Source organism: Nannobrachium achirus (assembly GCF_963921795.1).
Source record: "Nannobrachium achirus genome assembly, chromosome: 3".
In the NCBI taxonomy this organism is placed as follows: domain Eukaryota; kingdom Metazoa; phylum Chordata; class Actinopteri; order Myctophiformes; family Myctophidae; genus Nannobrachium; species Nannobrachium achirus.
The window spans coordinates 55,535,723-55,556,112 of record NC_137812.1 but is presented as its reverse complement, the minus strand read 5'-3'; the positions used below and the strand labels follow the sequence as shown (position 1 = coordinate 55,556,112).

General features: G+C 41.0%; 1 protein-coding gene across 1 annotated transcript in view; it reads right to left on the bottom strand.

The window, feature by feature from the left end:
• Positions 1-20,390, bottom strand: part of tmprss6 (transmembrane serine protease 6) — a gene marked incomplete at both ends in the record, with an annotated part of 54,931 nt that overhangs the window by 17,932 nt on the left and 16,609 nt on the right. Inside the window, 10 exons of the mRNA XM_080722672.1 lie at positions 514-718; positions 1,400-1,584; positions 1,734-1,801; positions 2,205-2,347; positions 3,765-3,906; positions 11,705-11,848; positions 11,969-12,038; positions 12,418-12,538; positions 14,396-14,530; positions 17,139-17,246. Of these exons, the coding sequence (XP_080578798.1) occupies positions 514-718; positions 1,400-1,584; positions 1,734-1,801; positions 2,205-2,347; positions 3,765-3,906; positions 11,705-11,848; positions 11,969-12,038; positions 12,418-12,538; positions 14,396-14,530; positions 17,139-17,246 (1,321 nt within the window). The remainder of the gene's footprint in view (positions 1-513; positions 719-1,399; positions 1,585-1,733; positions 1,802-2,204; positions 2,348-3,764; positions 3,907-11,704; positions 11,849-11,968; positions 12,039-12,417; positions 12,539-14,395; positions 14,531-17,138; positions 17,247-20,390) is intronic.

The following is a 20,390-nucleotide window of genomic DNA, read 5'->3' as shown; positions in this document are numbered from 1 at the left end:
TCTAGCTGCGGATCAGCTACTTTTGATATTTGTGTTTGATGCTGTAGGTAGGTTAGTATGTTCAAGTAGGGCATTCATTTACAACAAAAAAACACACACAAAAAGTTAGAACATATGATATGGAGATAAAAGGTTTATACCCGACAGCAACGATTTACAAAAATATCTAGGGCTGTATTTTGATTTTCTTAAATACCAGCTCTTATGCCTTAACTCAATGGACTGTCCATACTGTCTCCAACCACCAAACTTTTCGTCAGAGAGTTCCGATTTTCTGACGTGCAGCTTTCCGAACTCTAATTCAGGGTAATGCTTTTCAGAAGATGCGAGACATTACGCGTGATCATTTTGTAGTCGAACCGGACCTTTCCGATGAAAGGTTTGGTGGTCGGAGACAGTATGGACAGGCCTTTAAGCTATGGCATAAGAGCTGGTACTTAATGCAATCATAATAGAGCCCTCTGATCTCAAAAGAGACAATAAGGAGACAAATTCACAATAAAAAGTGCTCACGAGGTGATGAGGTTAGTGCCGGAGGGGGAGAGAGAGTCATACACCTCCAGTCTGTCCCGGCACTCTGGAAGCAGCCTCTCTATCTGCAGCTCCAGCTGAGATCCAGGGGAGGTCTGGAGGTGCCACAGGCAGGAGGAGCGCTGCGTGTCTGGGTCACGGAGAGCCACAGGGCTGCTGGATAGAACCTCCTGGTAATGGTAGCAATCTAAAAGAAATAACAATAATGTGACAGGGGTGTTGTGACAGATGCAAGATTCATGAAATTCAAATGTATTTGTGAAATAAATCATAAATAAACTCTGATACCAAACACGGCTTTCAAATGATCTATAACTTTGTGGTTTATTTTTGCGGGGAGCTAAATTGACAGATGAGATCAAAAGCAGCGAGATCAAAAATGTAGAAATTCTTATTTTTTATTGTTTTCTCTTTAAAAAAAGATAGTTTATAAAGCTTGGCTAGATATGAAGTCATAAGAATGAGTTGTCAATGCCCCTGGTGGATGAATTTGTTAATGCTCTATACCAGGGGTTCTCAAACCTTTTTAGGCCGTGACCCCCAAAATAAACATATTTGAACTGGGGACCCCCACCCTGACAAGCACTTGGAATTGTAGGTTTTAATGTGACTCGGTTCCACAGATAAACATTGTGAAAATAGCAGATCTACATGCTCACAACGGCTCGCAACGCGAGGCGTTGTGAGCATGTAGATCGGCTATTTTCACAATGTTTGCCTCTTGCTTACTTAATATTTGACAGTTTGGCCAGTCCTGTCGAATATTCGACTATTCGAATACTTTGAGGTCGAATAATTCGAATACTAAAAATCACTATTCGTGAATGCCCTAGTGTGTTCTAACTTTTTCATATTTTCTCATCCTTACCAGTGACAGACAGGGAAGGAAGGTACAGGACGTATCCACCATAGCTGGCTGACTCTCCCTTTCCCACCCGGCGTCCCCCCAGACCCTGCTGTAGGGTCCTGGTGACCCTTTCTAGTGTGACCCTCCCAACATGGCTGACAGGTATAGACAGCCGTACCCAGAAGTGTGCCACCACACTCCCCTCCCTGCGGATGCAAAGAAGACACAGCTTTACACATCATTGGATTGTATGTAAGTAGGCCTACGCATGAGCAAGGGGGGCTAATCTGTTCATTATTTCTTCATATTATTGAAGAAGTGTATATTTTAAAGTTTTCACAACAGATTTACGCACCCAAAGGCAAACACAGTGGTAGAGTTGAGATACCGAGAAATATCGGAGTCCTTCACTATCCTCTCCACCTGACAAGACAGAAAAGGAATTTCATAGGGTACACTGTTTTGGGTACATTGCTCCGTGCGTGGGTGGCCGCACACACACACACCCTTAAACACACACTACTTAATCCTATCATAGCACTATATGCACTGACTAGACTAGTCTAGGTGACTTTACAATAGATACGGTCAGATACAGTAAACATTGAATAGAATGGACCCATAGTTTATCCAAGTGGAACACCAGCTAAATCAGATATTGTTATAAGCAGACATTATGATACAGTATATACAGTGTTATATCCTAGCCTGATGGTCTAGTCCAGTATAGTCTATTCTAGAGTCAAGTTTAGACTGGTCCAGTGATTCTCCTGTAATGTAAGAGATTCCATCTGAGGGCATAGACATGTTTGTGATGCTAGCTGACCATGTCCTGGACTCCCTTGGCCTCTGTTCTGAACACATCACTGCTGGGAGAGGAGAGACTGGGGGAGAAGCTTCTGTTGATGATAGACACACGAGCTGTGTACTGTTGTAACACTCTGGAATCCAACACCCACACTTTGTACTCTGAGAGAGAGAGACAGAGAGAGAGAGAGAGACAGAGAGAGAGACAGACAGAGAGAGAGACAGAGAGAGAGAGAGAGAGAGAGAGAGAGAGAGAGAGAGAGAGAGAGAGAGAGAGAGAGAGAAGATGAATGCGGAGGACAGAGTGTTGAGTTAAGATAAGTTGCGCAGAAGCAAATGGATTTTACAGCTCATTTACATAAACACTTTACTTCTCTATGTGTCTCCACTCTCCAAGTGTGTCAGTGTGTGTGTGTGTGTGTGTGTGTGTGTGTGTGTGTGTGTGTGTGTGTGTGTGTGTGTGTGTGTGTGTGTGTGTGTGTGTGTGTGTGCGTGCGTGCGTGGGTGCGTGCGTGCGTGCATACCGGTAGATGTGAGTGCACATGCGTGCATGTGTTAGAGAGATGGATTGGAGGAGACAGGAAGAGATAAGTGGATCGATGGTTTTCTACTTGTTTTTTCTTTTCTTTTTTAAAACAGTATGTTCTTTGGAAGAAACTTTATTGCTGTTAATATTTGACCCCACTTACACCTGGATCTAGAATGCATAGGTGATAGCAATCCAATCTCCTAGGATATATAGGATACTGTATATTTTAATGCAATATAGGATTTAAATACAAAATGTGTCATATTATTCTTTATTTTGAATATTTGAATTACAGTAACGAGAAAGGCATGGTAATATGGTAATAAGCCCATATCTAATTATAATAATTAATCTAATTATATTATAATGTCCTTTGTCCTTTTGCTTTATAAACAATTAGCATTACACATTAACCCATAAAGCATTTTATAATGACTTTTACGGTATTAGTATAAATACATTACAATCTGCTTATAACACAGTTAAAGCAGTATAAAGCCTTTTGTAATTACTTTTAATGTCAAGTATCATTATAGGATAGTTTTTCTTAAATCGCTCAATAACCACGATAATGATTATAATATATAACAACTATGATAATTATAATACGCACATTATGGTCCTCCTTGCAACAACAACAAAAATATGTGAGAGGCCAGCAATTAAGAAGTATTATAATATTTTATCATAAGTAATTACAATATGCTTTATAATATGTTATGGTTATTGTGTAAGCATTATGAGTGTTTGTAACATAATAATGATACAGCGTTATGCAGAATATAACGCTGAATGTTTAATGTATAGTATTATGGGCTTCATAGGAAGTAGGGTTAAACACATAGGGGTTTAGCTTAGCTGTGTGTGTGTGTGTGTGTGTGTGTGTGTGTGTGTGTGTGTGCGTGCGTGCGTGCGTGCGTGCGCGTGTGTGTGTGTGTGTGTGTGTGCGTGTGCGTGTGCGCTTGTGCGTGCGTGCGTGCGTGTGTGTGTGTGTGTGACAGGGTGAGAGAGTGAGAGAATGAGATTGTGTTTGACAATAGCGTGGCTCACCCAGGAAGTACCAGGCCACTAGGGCGGCTCCTCCCGCAAGGACGATGATGACGATGACAGCGGTGAGGAAGAACAGAAGACGCTTGCAGGGTGGAGTCCTGCTGGTGGAAGGGGCCACGGCCTGGGGACAGGCAGCTGCTGACTGTTGGGGAGCACAACAACTGATGTCAGTTTAGAACGGGTACACATTATCGTGTATCGTTATTTTATGCTTTAACTATTGAAAAATAGCAGATATACAAGCTCACAGCGCGGCACCGAGTGCCGCGCTGCGAGCTTGTAGATCTGCTATTTTTGAAAAATTGTGAAAATTTGAATTTTGACCCGATTCTATAAGTGTCTTTTGAATCCTTCTAAGTTTTTTTTGAAAAACCTATGTTTCTATGTCAGCAATCTGGCCAGCCATCGTCACAGAAAAGATCCTTTTCACTTAAAGGAGTCATCCAGACCAAAACACATATAGGGTTAAATCTGCCTTTTATCATACCCCTTCATACCTGCTTTAGTCGATTTTTTTCATAGCTGCCCCTGTTGCTAGATTTTGGCTGCCCCTGTTGCTATATTTTGTGGGCTCTCTCATAACTAACACAGTGGATTGTCCTTAGGCTAGTGCGGTTATTTCTTTAGCTTCAAAGTTAGTATTCTTTTATTGGATTGTGTTTACACAACGTCCTGAGACCAACCACACTGCTGTTTTGACCTCAAAGGCACCCTTACTTGTCAAACAGACCCCTCCCTCTCCTCCCTTTCTAGCCTCTCCTCGCCCTGCTCTGGTGCAGAGCAGAAGCCGTTTGACAAGTAAGGGTGCCTGTGAGGTCAAAACAGCGGTTTGGTTGGTCTCAGGACGTTGTGTAAACACAATCCAATAAAAAAATACTAACTTTGAAGCTAAAGAAATAACCGCACTAGCCTAAGGACAATCCACTGTGTTAGTTATGAGAGAGCCTGTGAAATCTAGCAACAGGGGCAGCCGAAATCTAGCAACAGGGGCAGCTATGAAAAAAATCGACTAAAGCAGGTATGAAGGGTTATGATAAAAGGCAGATTTAACCCTATATGTGTTTTGGTCTGGATGACTCCTTTAACTGGAGCTCAGTTGGTCTGTTCTTGAGAGACTACTATGTCAGTGGTTCTCAAACCTTTTCATGTGAAGGACCCCCAAACTGATATTTATTTGGCCACAGACCCCCATCTCCCCCATCTCTGGAACAAAACATTTAGTTCCAGGGACCACACCAGAAGCAAAATTTGAGTTACAAACGTTTGCTTTAAAAATACATATATTCAAAGATTTGCACACATTTTCACAACTTTGTCAAAAATAGCAGATATACAAGCTCACAGCGCGGCACCTAGTTAAAGCATACAATAATTCTAGGCCTAAATGGGTTACGTTTCTTTTTTTATCAAGTGCCGTGGCACCCTAGGATGTTGTGATGCAAGTCCAGAGGTGCCGCAGAATAACTTGATAATATTTGAAATTCTTCAATATCACTTCATCAATATCACTTCACTATGCTTAGTGAAACAGGCCTGATTTGCACTTTACTTGAGTTCTTTTTCCATCTATACCAACTAACTTAACCAAATCTAGCAGATCTACAAGCTCACAACGTGTCACATTGTGACGCGTTGTGAGATTGTAGGCTATTTTTGGTGAACCTTCCCCCCAGAATATAGGGATAGATAAAGGTCAAGTATATAAGTTTTACATACGTTATTTTCTGTCAGTTCTGATGGAAACTGATATTTCTCTGTGAGCCTATACCCTATCTCAGGTGGAAAGATGTGCATATTTACGTAGCATAATATGATGTAAAATAACAGTGTAATTCAGGGGTGCCGTGGATGAAAAGGTTATTTACAGTTGTGCCCCGAGTAAAAAAAAGTTTGAAAACCTACTAGGCCTACATCAAAATGTTTTAGTCACTTTCAACCTACCTGGCGTCCTAAATGTTTTGGCCATGCCATCATTATAGAAATAGCATAAAAGGCAGAACTAATAAAAGTTGGGAAAACTCAAAATTTTAAGGCAACAAACTTCAGAAAACTTTTAAGTTAGACAATCAAACATAAAACTTTAAGTTTTGCTTAAATTGGTTTAGTTGGTTTATCTTAACATTTTCAGTTGCCTCAACTTTTATAATTTTTGCTTAACTTAAAATTCTAAGTTGACCTAAACTTAAAAGTTTTCTGAAGTTTGTTGCCTTAAAATTTTGAGTATTCCCAACTTTTTATTTTTTACAGTGTACAAGCTCACAACACGCTCAGATGCTACGTGTTGTTAGCTTGTAGTTACTGTGTTATTACTAGCACCATACAGCTCAGTGTTATTAAGTAGGGTTTAAGTAGGCCTACTGGTTAAGTGCTGCTGTCAGGTAAAAAGTCAGATATGGCTCATTTGAAAAACGCATTGGAATAGCCTAAATACATCAATACAGTAAATACAGATTGTATTCTTGTTCCCAACCATTATTTCCCTCATTCTTGAGTAACCTAGTGTCTGAATGAGTAGCAGTTCTTTTACCATCTAAGTTTATGTTATAGAATAGCATATCCAGTGGGTATTATGTTGTGTATCAAGTAATTTCTAATACAGTTTTTATCCAGTAAAAAAAAAAAAAAAAGTAAAGCCAAACAAGTCGAGTGTATCACTCCTCAATTCAGCCTTGTCAGATTGTCACTATGATTTATTGGACTATCATTAGGTTTTGTATCAACTCAACAATAGAAGTAGTTTACTTAAACTGCACACTGACCGCTTTGTAAAATGGTGGAGCAGGAGTGATCCCCATGTCACTGGAATGGGACGTCACAGAGTTATGCCCGGTCACCATAACGTCTTCCTTCCGTTGTTAATTATTCCTCAAGAAACCATCCCAATGTTGGCTGCAGTGAGTCCTCAAGTATCTCCATTCAGCACATGACCAGACATGTTGGTAACAACCACCTCGACAGCGAGAGAAAGGATCATATTTGCAAGTCCACAGGTAAACGTTGGTCTCCCAAAACTCATTGATCCCTGCAATGCTTTAATGAGTGCAACTGCTACGATCCTTCCATGCAGGGATAAGGCTAAAATATTATGCTTTGTGAATTAATGAATGTTTTTCACCATTCATTTTCTCCATTTCTTGAATTTTCTTCTGTTGCTACGTGATTATATCCTTGTGCTTGGCATGCAGTATGACCTTTGCATCCTTGAGGGACACACAGCAGTGCATGTAGGCAACAGGTGTCGTGACATCACTGTGTCAACACCCAGTAACAGAGATGCTCTCTCATCCAGCTCTAAAGTAAATCTCACAGGAACAATATGGAGCTTGCCTAATCCCCATGCACCTGTTCACCACTGGTAACATGAAACCCTCTGTGACATGTAGGGGAGGCGTATACAATAAAGGCTTGGCTGCTTTCCATATTCAATTGTTAATAATGCAAGAGTTCATAGGACTCAAAGGATTCTGATTCTGCGGCCCATATTATTCCATTATCTATCAGAAGTATTTTGTGAGAAGGATATCAACTAAATAATCCCCTTCTGTGTCTCATATACTGTGTTTTATTCTAAGACAATATAAGATATTATAATTATAATCAATTATCATTGCAGTGGTGGTTATCACTCCATAACCCAAGGCCAAAGCACACTTTTCAAAATTATAGACAAGAACCGAATGAGGCATTCCACTTCAAACCGATGGTTTTATCTCATCATTGACCCTCTCTCTTTGGAAAATGGTGGGCATAGCTCAGACAACATATTTTTCAGAAGAACTGTTAAAATTAGCAACTCTAGAAATGTCTATTACTGGCAGTGGCAACATATTGACTATACATTAAAGAAGATGTACTTCTGTTTTCATGAAAGTTGTTGAGGCAAGTCCACACAATGCAAATACTTGCAGGTAGTTGCAAGTATTGCAGTTGCAACTAGTTGCATTGCTAATCACTGGAGTGGACTGACTTACACAAAGGTTTCCACTGTAAATAACCTAAAGATTTAATACCATGTTTAGTCTACATGATTCTAAGGAAACTATAAATGGTAAATGGTGCATTTTTATATAGCGCTTTTATCCAAAGCGCTTTACAGAGATTGTGCATTACATTCACCCATTCACGCACACATTCATACACCGGTGGCAGAGGAAACCATGCAAGGCACCAACCTACTCACCGGGAGCAACTAGGGGTTCAGAGTCTTGCCCAAGGACCCTTCGACATTCACTCAGGGGGAGCCCGGATTCGAACTGGGAACCCTTCGTGCTCTAATAACGGTTTCTCTACCCCTGAGCTATGCCGCCCCTACTATGAATTATGAAATTCAATAAACAACATTTTGTGCATATGATAACTTTTACTTTACCATTACATACATGAATATCACCTTTGTTGCAGGTGCTTTTTCCACAACAGTTGTTTACATGCTAGGCACCTCTATGGCTTGCAGTTCATGTAGTCTGTAAGCTAGGACCCCAAATTTACCAAGGGGGAATAATTCTCATAGTCATTTTCGGGAAGGTACCGGTATATATACACCCCTAGTGCTAGAAAATGTGTGATAATTCTTCAGTGGTCAATCAATTCATTCATATCCCTATGCCATAACACATTTCAAATCTTATTATTGACCCTGAACCTGCAAGTGGAGTGAATTTGAGTTTTTTAAACTTGCTCCACAGTTCGAGATATGGCAACTGGCAGGTTTCTTCTTTCAGAAGAGAACTTGCTCTGTGCAATATGTATGGATGTGGTCGCTTAGCCTGTATCCACACCATGTGGACACAACTTCTGCAAGGTGTGTATTCAACACTAATGGGACATCAGTGTTCTCTTTTAGAAAAACGGTAGGCATAGCTCAGACTATAATGTTACTGGCAGTACAACATAGTGACTATACATTCCACAAGATTTAATTATGTTTTCAAGATGTTACACAAGGTTGTCCTATTTCAGCATAATTATCAAAATAAATGAATGTCGACCATAGCCGTACTGCGTTAGAGGGAGCCTCCGGTCTCCGCCTCCCTCCGGTCAAGCCAGCTGTCCAATGTAGAGCCGATGGACACCGCTTCTCTGACTAACATTCCTTACACCTCTGGCTCCTAACACGGGGCAGAGAAGAGTAGACTGCTGCCCATAGAGCGAGGGGCTACGAGGCCGCACTTTATCCCCCTTTTGTAGTATGGCAAGTATGCCTGCCTGTATTCACATTCAAACGTTGATCTTTTCTGTTTTTCCTTTTGAATAAAAACCCTAAAAGTATGCCTGTCCTACATCCAACAGCAACCGGAGTGTACCGGGACACACCAACCCCTAACGCAGCTTAGGTTGTGCTTTCACTATGCACATGATAAGAGCTACACCCCGCCGGCAACGACAACTTTGTTGGAGCGCCCCTCAGGCCACCACCCCTCTGCTCCTTGAGCATAGAGGGCCTCATGACGGCTGATACGTTATTTGGCAGGGCTAGAGGGTTTCCTCTTAACTCATTGAGTGCCAAACGACTTTCAGATCAACTATCCCACTATGGACTTCCCCTTTTTTTTTTTTTTTTTTGACCCCGTTAAATCTAGTAAACATGATTTCAATCGCGATTTTGCATGTTCCACCCCCATACAACCCCATCTTTCATACAGGGCAGCCATTTTTGTTTACATAACATGTAAAACATAATGGCTATTATCTCAAGAATGCCTGAACGGATTTCCAATCTGATTTTTTTGTTTGAAAGCTGTGAACAGCCTGCACAAACATGGTGCATGATCTGTGCATGGGCGTGCATGATCTGTGCACTATAAATTACATGGAAGTCTATGGAGAGATTTATGACTTCAATAATAAATATTACAAATAAATGAAAAAACATGGCCTGCTCACGTATTAGGAGGGTAGTATGAGTCACCAGAAAAAATAACGGATGATAGATTCATTTTTAATGAATCTATCATGGTTAAAATGAAGTTTGAAGTTACAATGGGTGTGTATGTGGAGAAGCCCATTGGGGAGTTGCCCTGGATGTGTTTTTTTTTTATATCCCTTTAACATGACATAATTCAATGGAAACGGGCGACCATGTTCCTTTTTGTTGCATTATTACTTTGATGTGCACGTTCTCAATAGAGCAGAGACCTGACACTATATAACTTATTACCAGGGATTCCTGCACAAATGATGATTTCTCTCTTTTTATCCACTGAGCTAATGTAACCTGCTTGCTCGCTCAGGGGAGAAATTGGGTTCTGACCTTCAGGTCACAGATGCTTTCCTGTGTTTAATGGGTTGATATACTGTATAGATTTTTTTCATTCAAATACATTTTACATATTTTTAACACATGAGAGTGTGAGTTTACATTTGGGGGTATTTAATGAGCCTTTTTTATTCCCTGTTGTCATTGCAGACGGGACAAGTCTCCCCCGGGGGCACTCAGTCTGGATCTCTCAGGTCTGCTTTCCGTCTTTTTAACAAAAAATAACCATGGGGAAGCAGCGTTTAGTTTTTATGCACCACAAAATAGCTGGAACAAACTTCCCAGATAAACTGCAGGTCTGCTGCCCCTGTAATGGGCTTGTAAGCCACTATTGAGATAGTACCTTTCCTTATTATTATTCTTCCGCCACTTTTTCTGTCCTGGCTTGACCATGCAGTCGCTTTTTACAAAACTCTGCAATATGGTAGAGGGCTATGCCAAATGGCGAAAACACAAAACTCAGAACGATTGGCCAAAGGGTGGCGGTGTAGGAAGCCTTTGAAAGTGACCATCGAATGCACACTAAAAATCCAGATGCATTGTGGGATACTTCAGTACACTATATTAGGGTACAAAAATGCTCACTATAGATTCGGACAATAGTTCAAAATGGCTGGGCCCTCTTTTAGTACACTGCATTAGAAAATAGGGGGGATTTCGGACGCAGCCGACGATTCATACAGGAGAAAAGCAATTTAGTTGTACGGTTTGTGGCAGCAGCTTTAGTCGCAGTAAAACTCTGAAGGACGGGTGCTGGTAATTAGACTCATACAGGGGAAAAACCTTTCAGCTGTACTGTCTGTGGCAACCTCTTTAGTCAAAAGGGTTCTATGAATAAACACATGAGGATTCATACAGGGGAAAAGCCATTCAGTTGTACGGTTTGTAGCAATAGCTTTCGTCAAAAAGGTAATCTTGAAGATGCACGTGCAGATTCACACAGTCAATAAAGTGCCAAACAAAAGTGTCCATAACAGTCAATGCTAGTCTACAAGTATCTCACCGCCATGTCAAACACAAGCAAAATACTCAATCTAATAGTGCAGAGCCAAACAAAAAAGTGTCCATTGGTCAGTGCAAGAAAAACTAAAAGAAAAAAAGGAAGGGTGACACAGAGCAAGACACACAAGAGCACCCTCTCTGGAAAGGTTCTTAGAGGTCAGAGTCAGTACAACTATAGTTCCAGTTAAAGACTTTCCCAGTCTCTCAGATATCCGTCCTGGGTAGTCAAAACAGTCATTTCCTCTCTTACTCCAGTAACTGAAGATCTCAAGGTGGAGGGGGTGGGAGGAGTTCTTCAAGATGGAGTCCAGCTTCTTAGCCGTTCGCACTCTGGCTACTTCCTCCACCCCCTGCAAAGAGGACCCAAACCCCCTGCAAAGAGGAACCAACGACAGAGCCCGCTTTCCTCACCAGTTTGTTTAGGTTAAATTGTCCTTCAGAGATCCACCTCATACACAGGCCTCCTGCTCCTTCTTGCCGCTCTTCGTAGATCCACCTCCTCATAATGGTGGTATTCTGTCTCTGCTCTGGGTCCATCTGGTAGATCGATCTCCTCATAATGGTGGTATTCTGTCCCTTCAGAACCAACACGGTTATAAACAGTGACATCTTGTAGATGTATCCTCTGGTATGGTGTCTCTTCACCACCAGGTCCAGCTTCAGAAGCTCCTTGTTGACCTACCTCTTCATACAGGTGGCATTCTTCTTCTTCTTCACTGGGTCCAGCAGCTTCAGCAAAATCGTTAAAATAAACTAGCTCGACGTTCCCCCGTCTTACATTATAATAAACCACCTCATTGTTCTGCGCACGACGCCCTCTGGTGACCTGGAGAAACACAGCAGCACCCAACTTTAATTTACTGGATCAGATGTCTCTCTTAAATATAAACAATGTAAGTACTTCATTATCTTTCCAGTGTTGTATGTAATTCAGATGAATAATTACCTTCCAGAGACGATAGAGGCCACTGGTTATCATCATCATCAGCACCAGAACTGTGACTGTTTTGATGATGCTGGATGTCAGATGAGAAGCTGTGAGAGAAATATGTTAGAACATCAAACATCTGAAGAACAGCTCTAATTTAAAAATGTGCATTTGATGGAAATTGCTAAACTGATGTCATATTTAAGTGTGCTTGCTTGAATTTGATATTGTGACTTGAACAGTTCAGTTAACAGTGTTTACCTGTGACAGTGACAGACAGGAAGTGGCTCTTATAGTAGAAGTCAGTTGAGTAAACATTGATGTGATAAATACAGCTGTAGTTCCCTTGGTGGGTGTGGTCTGCCACAGGAAACAGGAAGTTGGCAGAGTGATTGACAGCTGGCTGGGTGTAGTTGTGTGTTGTGTTGGGTCCAGTGAAGGCGAGGTAGAAGCTCCCTCCTGGGTACTGTGGCTGGATGGAGCATCTGATGGAGAAGTCATAACCCTCCATCACCTGTGGCCCCTGATGCTCAGAAACCCCATTCACCGAGGAGGAGGAGAAGGTGATGTTTGGATCAACCGGCAGATCTGTAACAAGACAGAGGTGATTGATTAAACAACAGATTTATAAACACACACAGAGAGAGAGAGAGAGAGAGAGAGAGAGAGAGAGAGAGAGAGAGAGAGAGAGAGAGACAGACAGACAGACAGACAGACAGACAGACAGACAGACAGACAGACAGAGAGAGAGAGACAGAGAGAGAGAGACAGAGAGGTCCAGATTTAGATTTGTCAGCTCATTTATCAAGAATGATTAGTACATGTTATTACTTCAAACATAAAATGCATTCCAAATCAAAAGCTATTGGTTAAATGTTAAAATTCTTCCTAAAACTAAAGGGTACTTTTCAAATGACAAACAGCAGGTGGCTGGCAGGCAGGAAGATGGATGAGACAATGTAAATATGTCATCATTGAAGTCATTGTTTTACCTGAACAGATCACCTCCAGTCTGGTAGTGGAATTACCAGAAACTTTTGTTCCACACTCCCTCAGGGAAGACTCGGACCCAACGCAGGAAGACGAAATCCACCAAACAGCTTCACGTGTGAAACCAGAATTCCATTTCCTAGAAACAGCAGATCCACAGTCCAGCTGTCTACACACTACAGATGATGACTTCAGGTTCCAGTCAGACCGACCATCCACTGGTCTCCACTCTCCCTGGTGTTTCATCTGCAGTATACCAATGCAGTTATTGATTCCTCCCACCAACCTGACATCAGCAGACTCTGTTCAGAGAATAAGAGAATAAACAGTAAATAAAGTAATGCTTCTTTCTTTAACTCATACAGTGCCAAATGACTTTCAGATCAACTATCTCACTATGGAGTTCCCTGCCAAACGACTTAAATCGACTTTTACTTAGAAAATCTAGTAAACATGATTTCAATCGCGATTTTGCATGTTCCACCCCCATACAACCCCATCTTTCATACAGGGTAGCCATCTTTGTTTACATAACATGTAAAACATAATGGCTATTATCTCAAGAATGCCTGAACGGATTTCCAATCTTTTTTTTGTTTGAAAGCTGTGAACAGCCTGCACAAACATGGTGCATGATCTGTGCATGGGCGATTGGGCGTGCATGATCTGTGCACTATAAATTACATGGAAGTCTATGGAGAGGGCTGGCAGGGAGAACCGAAAGAAGGAATATTTAATTGGCAGTAACTGAGTTTAAAAAAAAAAAAAAAAAAAAAAAAAAGGTACAATTTGTCTTTTACCTGAGCAGGTGAGTTCAACAATCATGTCAGGTGAGCTGGTGTTACTAGTAGAGTTTGAGGTTCTACAGTCCAGGAGAACAGACTCATTGCCTTCACACTGGAACTCTTCTGTCCACATTGGAGTGTCCTCTTCTCCATAGAGCTCCCCCTGGAGGACTGAAGGAGCCCCACAGCCAAGCTGCCTACAGACCACCTCTGCATCCTGCTGGTCAAAGTCACCTTCATACACTGAGAGCCACGACTGATCAGACTTCACCTCCACTCTGCCTGAACACACACTAGTCCCATTCACCAACCTCACTGACTCTGGAGAGAGAGAGAGAGAGACGCAATTTTCAGCCATAATATCTTTATGTCATCAAAGACCCACAATAATACTGACACATTTTTGTTATTGTGATAATGAGAATAATCTGACATCCCTAACATACAGTAAAATTCATGAACATGTTAGCATTTTGTTCTTAACCTCCTGGGTTCTCAGTTACAGGAGTGCAACAGCCAGGGTTAGTGGTGCAGCACCCAGGGTTAGTGGTGCAGCACCCAGGGTTAGTGGTGAGGCCGCAACCTCAGCACCTCTACTCCCTGTGGCTTTGAAACAAACTGTAAAGATTACTGTTGTTGAGGTAGTCGTTTTTTTTAGTTTTTTTTTTACCTGAACAGATCACCTCCAGTATGTACAAGGACGTGGCAGACATCTTTGTTCCACACTCCCTCAGTGAAGACTCGGACCCAACACAGGACGATGAAATCCTCCACGTGGGTTTATGTGTGGATCCAGAACTCCTTTCTGTTGAAACAGCAGAGCCACAGTCCAGCTCTCTACACACTACAGATGATGACTTCAGGTTCCAGGCAGACCAACCATCCACTGGTCTCCACTCTCCCTGGTGTTTCATCTCCAGTAGACCAGTACAGTTACTGGTTCCTCCCACCAACCTGACGTAATCAGACTCTGTTCAGAGACAAGAACATATATGAAAAACTAAAGAAAAAACAAATATACAATAACAAAAAGGCTATTATATTCATTATAAACGAAACCTTAAGTATAGTTTGTATTTTACCTGAGCAGGTGAGTTCAACAATCATTTCAGGTGAGCTGGTGTTACTAGTAGAGTTTGAGGTTCTACAGTCCAGGAGAACAGACTCATTGCCTTCACACTGGAACTCTTCAGTCCACATTGGAGTGTCCTCTTCTTCATAGAGCGCCCCCTGGAGGACTGAAGGAGCCCCACAGCCAAGCTGCCTACAGACCACCTCTGCATCCTGCTGGTCAAAGTCACCTTCATACATTGAGACCCACAACTGATCAGACATCACCTCCACTCTGCCTGAACACACACTAGTCCCATTCACCAACCTCACTGACTCTGGAGAGAGAGAGAGAGAGAGAGAGAGAGAGAGAGAGAGAGAGAGAGAGAGAGAGAGAGAGAGAGAGATACATGAATACATATGGAAATACAGTATATATCCAGTACATCAAAGGACACATTCATAGTTGTTCAAGTCATTATGTTATGTTACCTGAACAGATGACTGTGGGTCTGCCTGTAATCAAACCTTTCCATTTGACACCAAAAGAGTCCATTATTACACAGTCGCTCAGGGAAGACTCAGAACCAGCACAGTAAGGTGTAATCCTCCATACAGTTTCATGTGTAAAACCAAAGCTCCTTTCTGTTGAAACAGCAGAGCCACAGTCCAGCTGTCTACACACTACAGATGATGACTTTAGGTTCCAGTGAAAGCCACCATCAACTGGCCTCCACTCCCCCTGGTGTTCCATCTCCAGTTTACCAGCACAGCTACTGGTTCCTCCCACCAACCTGACATTACCAATCACTGTAAAGATTCAAGAGAGTAAACTTTGAACTTAAAGCAATACAATTACTTTTAGTATAAAATAATAATCCAAACCATGAAACATAGCTCGTCTTTTACCTGAGCAGGTGAGTTCAACAATCATGTCAGGTGAGCTGGTGTTACTAGTAGAGTTTGAGGTTCTACAGTCCAGGAGAACAGACTCATTGCCTTCACACTGGAACTCTTCGGTCCACATTGGAGTGTCCTCTTCTCCATAGAGCGCCCCCTGGAGGACTGAAGGAGCCCCACATCCAAGCTCCCTACAGACCACCTCTGCATCCTGCTGGTCAAAGTCACCTTCATACACTGAGAGCCACGACTGATCAGACTTCACCTCCACTCTGCCTGAACACACACTAGTCCCATTCACCAACCTCACTGACTCTGGGGGGAGAGAGAGAGAGAGAGAGAGAGAGAGAGAGATTGATTATTGATGAGAGAGATTATTGCATAGTACAGCACGAGAGTAAGCCTTACAATTTCAAATTGATTTATTAAACTCTACATACTCTATTAACCCTTTCCAAGCCACAGGGAGCCCCTTAATATTAAAACCGGAATATACCGGACATCTGAGCAAGGGTGTCGCAGCCGCGCCGTCTTTTACCGTACTGGGTCATTAAAACCGAAATACCGGGGTTTGAAAAAAAGGAAAAAAAAACAACGGCGCGGTTCAAGAAGGAGGGGTGGCGGGCTCATGTTTATAAACATAATATTATGTCTCAGATCATAATACAATAATAGAAATGTCACGGCTAATCTATCAACAACCATTCTATTTTGGCTAGCAAACTGTTAAAGGACAACTTTGTTTTTTTTTTTTGCAGCAAGGGTTCATATCTTAGATTGTAAATAGAGAAAAGAAAATATGAGTGTTAAAATGTTTTCATTTACTGCTTTCTATAGTTTTAGCGATTTTAATTACCTTGATTTCAGTTGGGCATGCGTGCAAATGGCTAAATATGTCTTTTTAGACACAATAAGCCGGCGATTTCTTTACAGTAACACTACTAGCTCCCATAAGTCACATCTGCCCATGAAAGATTGCGGTGCATCTTGGGAATGGCTTATTGTGTCTAAAAATACATATTTAGCCACTTGCACGCATGCCCCCAACCACTAAAATCAAAGTCATTAAAATTGCTAAATCAATAGAAAGCAGTAAATTAAAACATTTTAACACATCTTTTTTATTACAATCTAATAAAATATGAACATTTGTGTAACAAAACAAAGTTGTCCTTTAAGTCTAAACAGAGTTGATCAGATGTGCTCTACTACCAGTTATGTGACTCTATGTGCATTTTTTTAGTAAAACACAACATCACCAGACACACTAAAAAACAAATGGAGTTCTTTACACATCTTAAATGGACTGAATGAACTGTGAAATTCAGATGAACAGAAATGGCACATTTTAAATGCATTTAAATGATGTCTCAACTTTTACAGTCAAACAGACATGAAGATATAGACAGACAGACAGATAGATGTCGTTGTTAAAGTCATCAGTGTTGAAGTCATTGTTTTACCTGAACAGTTGACCTTCAGTGTGAGAGTGGAATCATAAGACTTTACTGCTCCACACTCCACCAGTGAAGACTCGAAGCCAACACAGGACGATGGTATCAGCCATCCAGCTTGACGTGTAGAAATAGAAGTAAATTCTGTTGAGACAGCAAAGCCACAGTCCAGCTGTCTACACACTACAGATGATGACATCCTGTTCCAGTCAAACCAAGCCAACGCTGGTCTCCACTCTCCCTGGTGTTTCATCTCCAGTAGGCCACTACAATTACTGGTTCCTCCCACCAACCTGACATCATCAGACTCTGTTCAGAGAATAAGCAGTAAGGTATTGCTTTAATGTAAAGACCTTGTAGCAACTCATAATGTAATAACGGCTCATAATGTAATAAGGGCTCATAATGTAATAAGAAAAATGTAATAAAACCTCATAATGTAATAATCAGCTCATAATGTAATAAAAACAATTGTGCATAACGTAATAATGGATTTTTCAATAATGTAATAATGTGTTACATTAAGAACCTCCACATGGGAGGCTCATAATGTAATAAAACTTCATAATGTAATAATGTATTTTTTATTACATTATGAGCTGATTATTACATTATGAGCTTTTATTACATTTTAATTATTACATTATGTGCTTGTTTTTTTATTACATTATGAGCTGATTATGAGTTTTTATTACATGTTTTTATTACATTATGAGCCCTTATTAAATTATGAGTTGCTACACACCCTGCAAACTTTGTTGATGAAGAATGGAGCAACTATCTGCTAAGCATGCAGCACATGAATACATATGGGGATCATTTAGCTGTACAAAGAGCATCCACAATGTTCAACATACAGTTCGTGATTGTATCGACACTGGGTGTTGATGCAACATTGATAATATCCCCATGTGGTCAGTATGACGACAGTCTGCCATTGCTAGTTCTGGGCCACTTTGCTGAAGGTCATGGGGACCATTATGTAAACCTTGATGGACCAGTCACACACTTGATTCAAAGAGTCCAGGAAGCAGAGGAGATTGCACCACTTTGATCTGTCCCTCACTCTGGCCCTAAGTCTAGCCCTCACTCTGGCCCTGACTTGGTACCGCACTCTGGCCCTGACTCGGTCCCTCACTCTGGCCCAGGGCCGGATTTATAATAGGGCTTGACGTGCTGAAGCACAGGGCATCAACAACCACAGGGGGGGACCAGAGGATCAACTGTAAACAAAAGATATTAACATGAGCTAAGCTAAGCTAAGCAAACGTTGCTGTCTGTAATGACTGGTTACACTTAAGGGTTTTGAAGAAACGTTAGGTGGATACTAGTATGCACAACTCTAAAAGAACTGGTGCACTATTGTGTTGGAGCGCATCAGTGTGGCTGCAGAGTTAAGGTGCTATCTATCCCTGATTGATTGATTGATTGATTGATTGATTGATTGATTGAAGACTTTATTAGAAGTTTGCATAGGAAAAAAAAAGGTCAATGACAGTACAGTTCACTGGTACAAGGTCAACTAAAGGGAGATCCTAGTAAGCTTTTCGGCTTATTTGCACAGGAAACCTTCATGTATCTCATATAACAACTGAGACCACACTATTAAGTAGACCAGACGTCCTGGTTTGGCCGGGACTGTTCGATTTCAAGCTGCATGTCCCGGTGTCCCGACAAATATCTCAAAAAACACTAATATGTCCCGCTTTTCAACATTCACTACAACATTGTGCCAATAACAGTATCTGTTTTCAGTGGTTGCATAGACATTTATCATGTTCTTTTCATGAAAACATGCTCACCTAACGAATCAGAAAACATGCACAAATTCATTGGGCGTCTGAATTCAACGAACTAGGTCCAAGCACAGGGCACCATGAAGGGTAAATCCTGCCCTGCTCTGGCCCTAAATCTGGCCCTCACTCTCGCCGTAAGGCCCTCATTCTGGCCCTGACCCGGTACCTCACTCTGGCCCTAAGTCGGGATCGAAGTGGTGCGCTCTTTGAATCAAGTGTGTGACTAGTCCACCAAGGCTTACATAATGGTGTATTCATTTGCTGCATGTTTAGCAGATAGTTGCTCCATTCATCACCAACAAAGTTGGCAGGGTGTGTAGCAACTGTAATAAGGGCTCATAATGTAATAAAAATATGTAATAAAAACTCATAATGTAATAATCAGCTCATAATATAATAAAAAACAAGCACATGTAATAATTAAAATGTAATAAAAGCTCATAATGTAATAATCAGCTCATAATGTAATAAAAAATACATTATTACATTATGGTTTTTTTTGTTTTTTTTAAGTTTTTTTTTTTTGCTTTTTATGCCTTTATTGATAGGACAGTAGACTGACAGGAAATGGGGAGAGAGATGGGGAATGACAGGTGGCAAAGGTCGTCCGGATCGGGAATCGAACCGGCGACGCCAGCAGGCATCATAGCCTAATATGTGGTATGCGCCTTGACCACCAGGCCAGCGGGCGCCCCACATTATGAAGTTTTATTACATTATGAGCCTCCCAAGTGGAGGTTCTTAATGTAACACATTGTTACATTATTGAAAAATACATTATTACGTTATGCACTCGTTTTTTTTTACATTATGAGCTGATTATTACATTATGAGTTTTTATTACTTTTTTTATTACATTATGAGCCCTTATTACATTATGAGCCCTTATTACATTATGAGTTGCTACAGACCTTCACGATTGAAATCTATAATGATTGTTCTTCTTTCATCTGTGTTTACCTGTTGAGTTGTATGTTGGTTTAACCTGGAGAACTGAGGAGAAAAATCACCAAATAAATGAGTTTCACTGTAACAGAATACATGGATCCTCTCTACCAATACAGCAGCTTGTTGATGTATTGAAATACAGGACAAGATGTCTTTTGATTCTCCTGTTTGATGATGATATTTATTTGATATTCAACAAATGGGAATGAGTGAATAGTGTATCAATTACAATTAACAATGTGTTTAAAACAAATAACATTCATTGGATTGAGATAAAGATATCTTCATTATCATAATGTTAATAACCATATGAAACATTTTTAGATTCACATATCACATATAATAGTTCATATCTTGGTAAGTAATAATCCAAACCAAAGATATAGCCATTCTTTTACCTGAGCAGGTGAGTTCAACAATCATGTCAGGTGAGCTGGTGTTACTAGTAGAGTTTGAGGTTCTACAGTCCAGGAGAACAGACTCGTTGCCTTCACACTGGAACTCTTCTGTCCACATT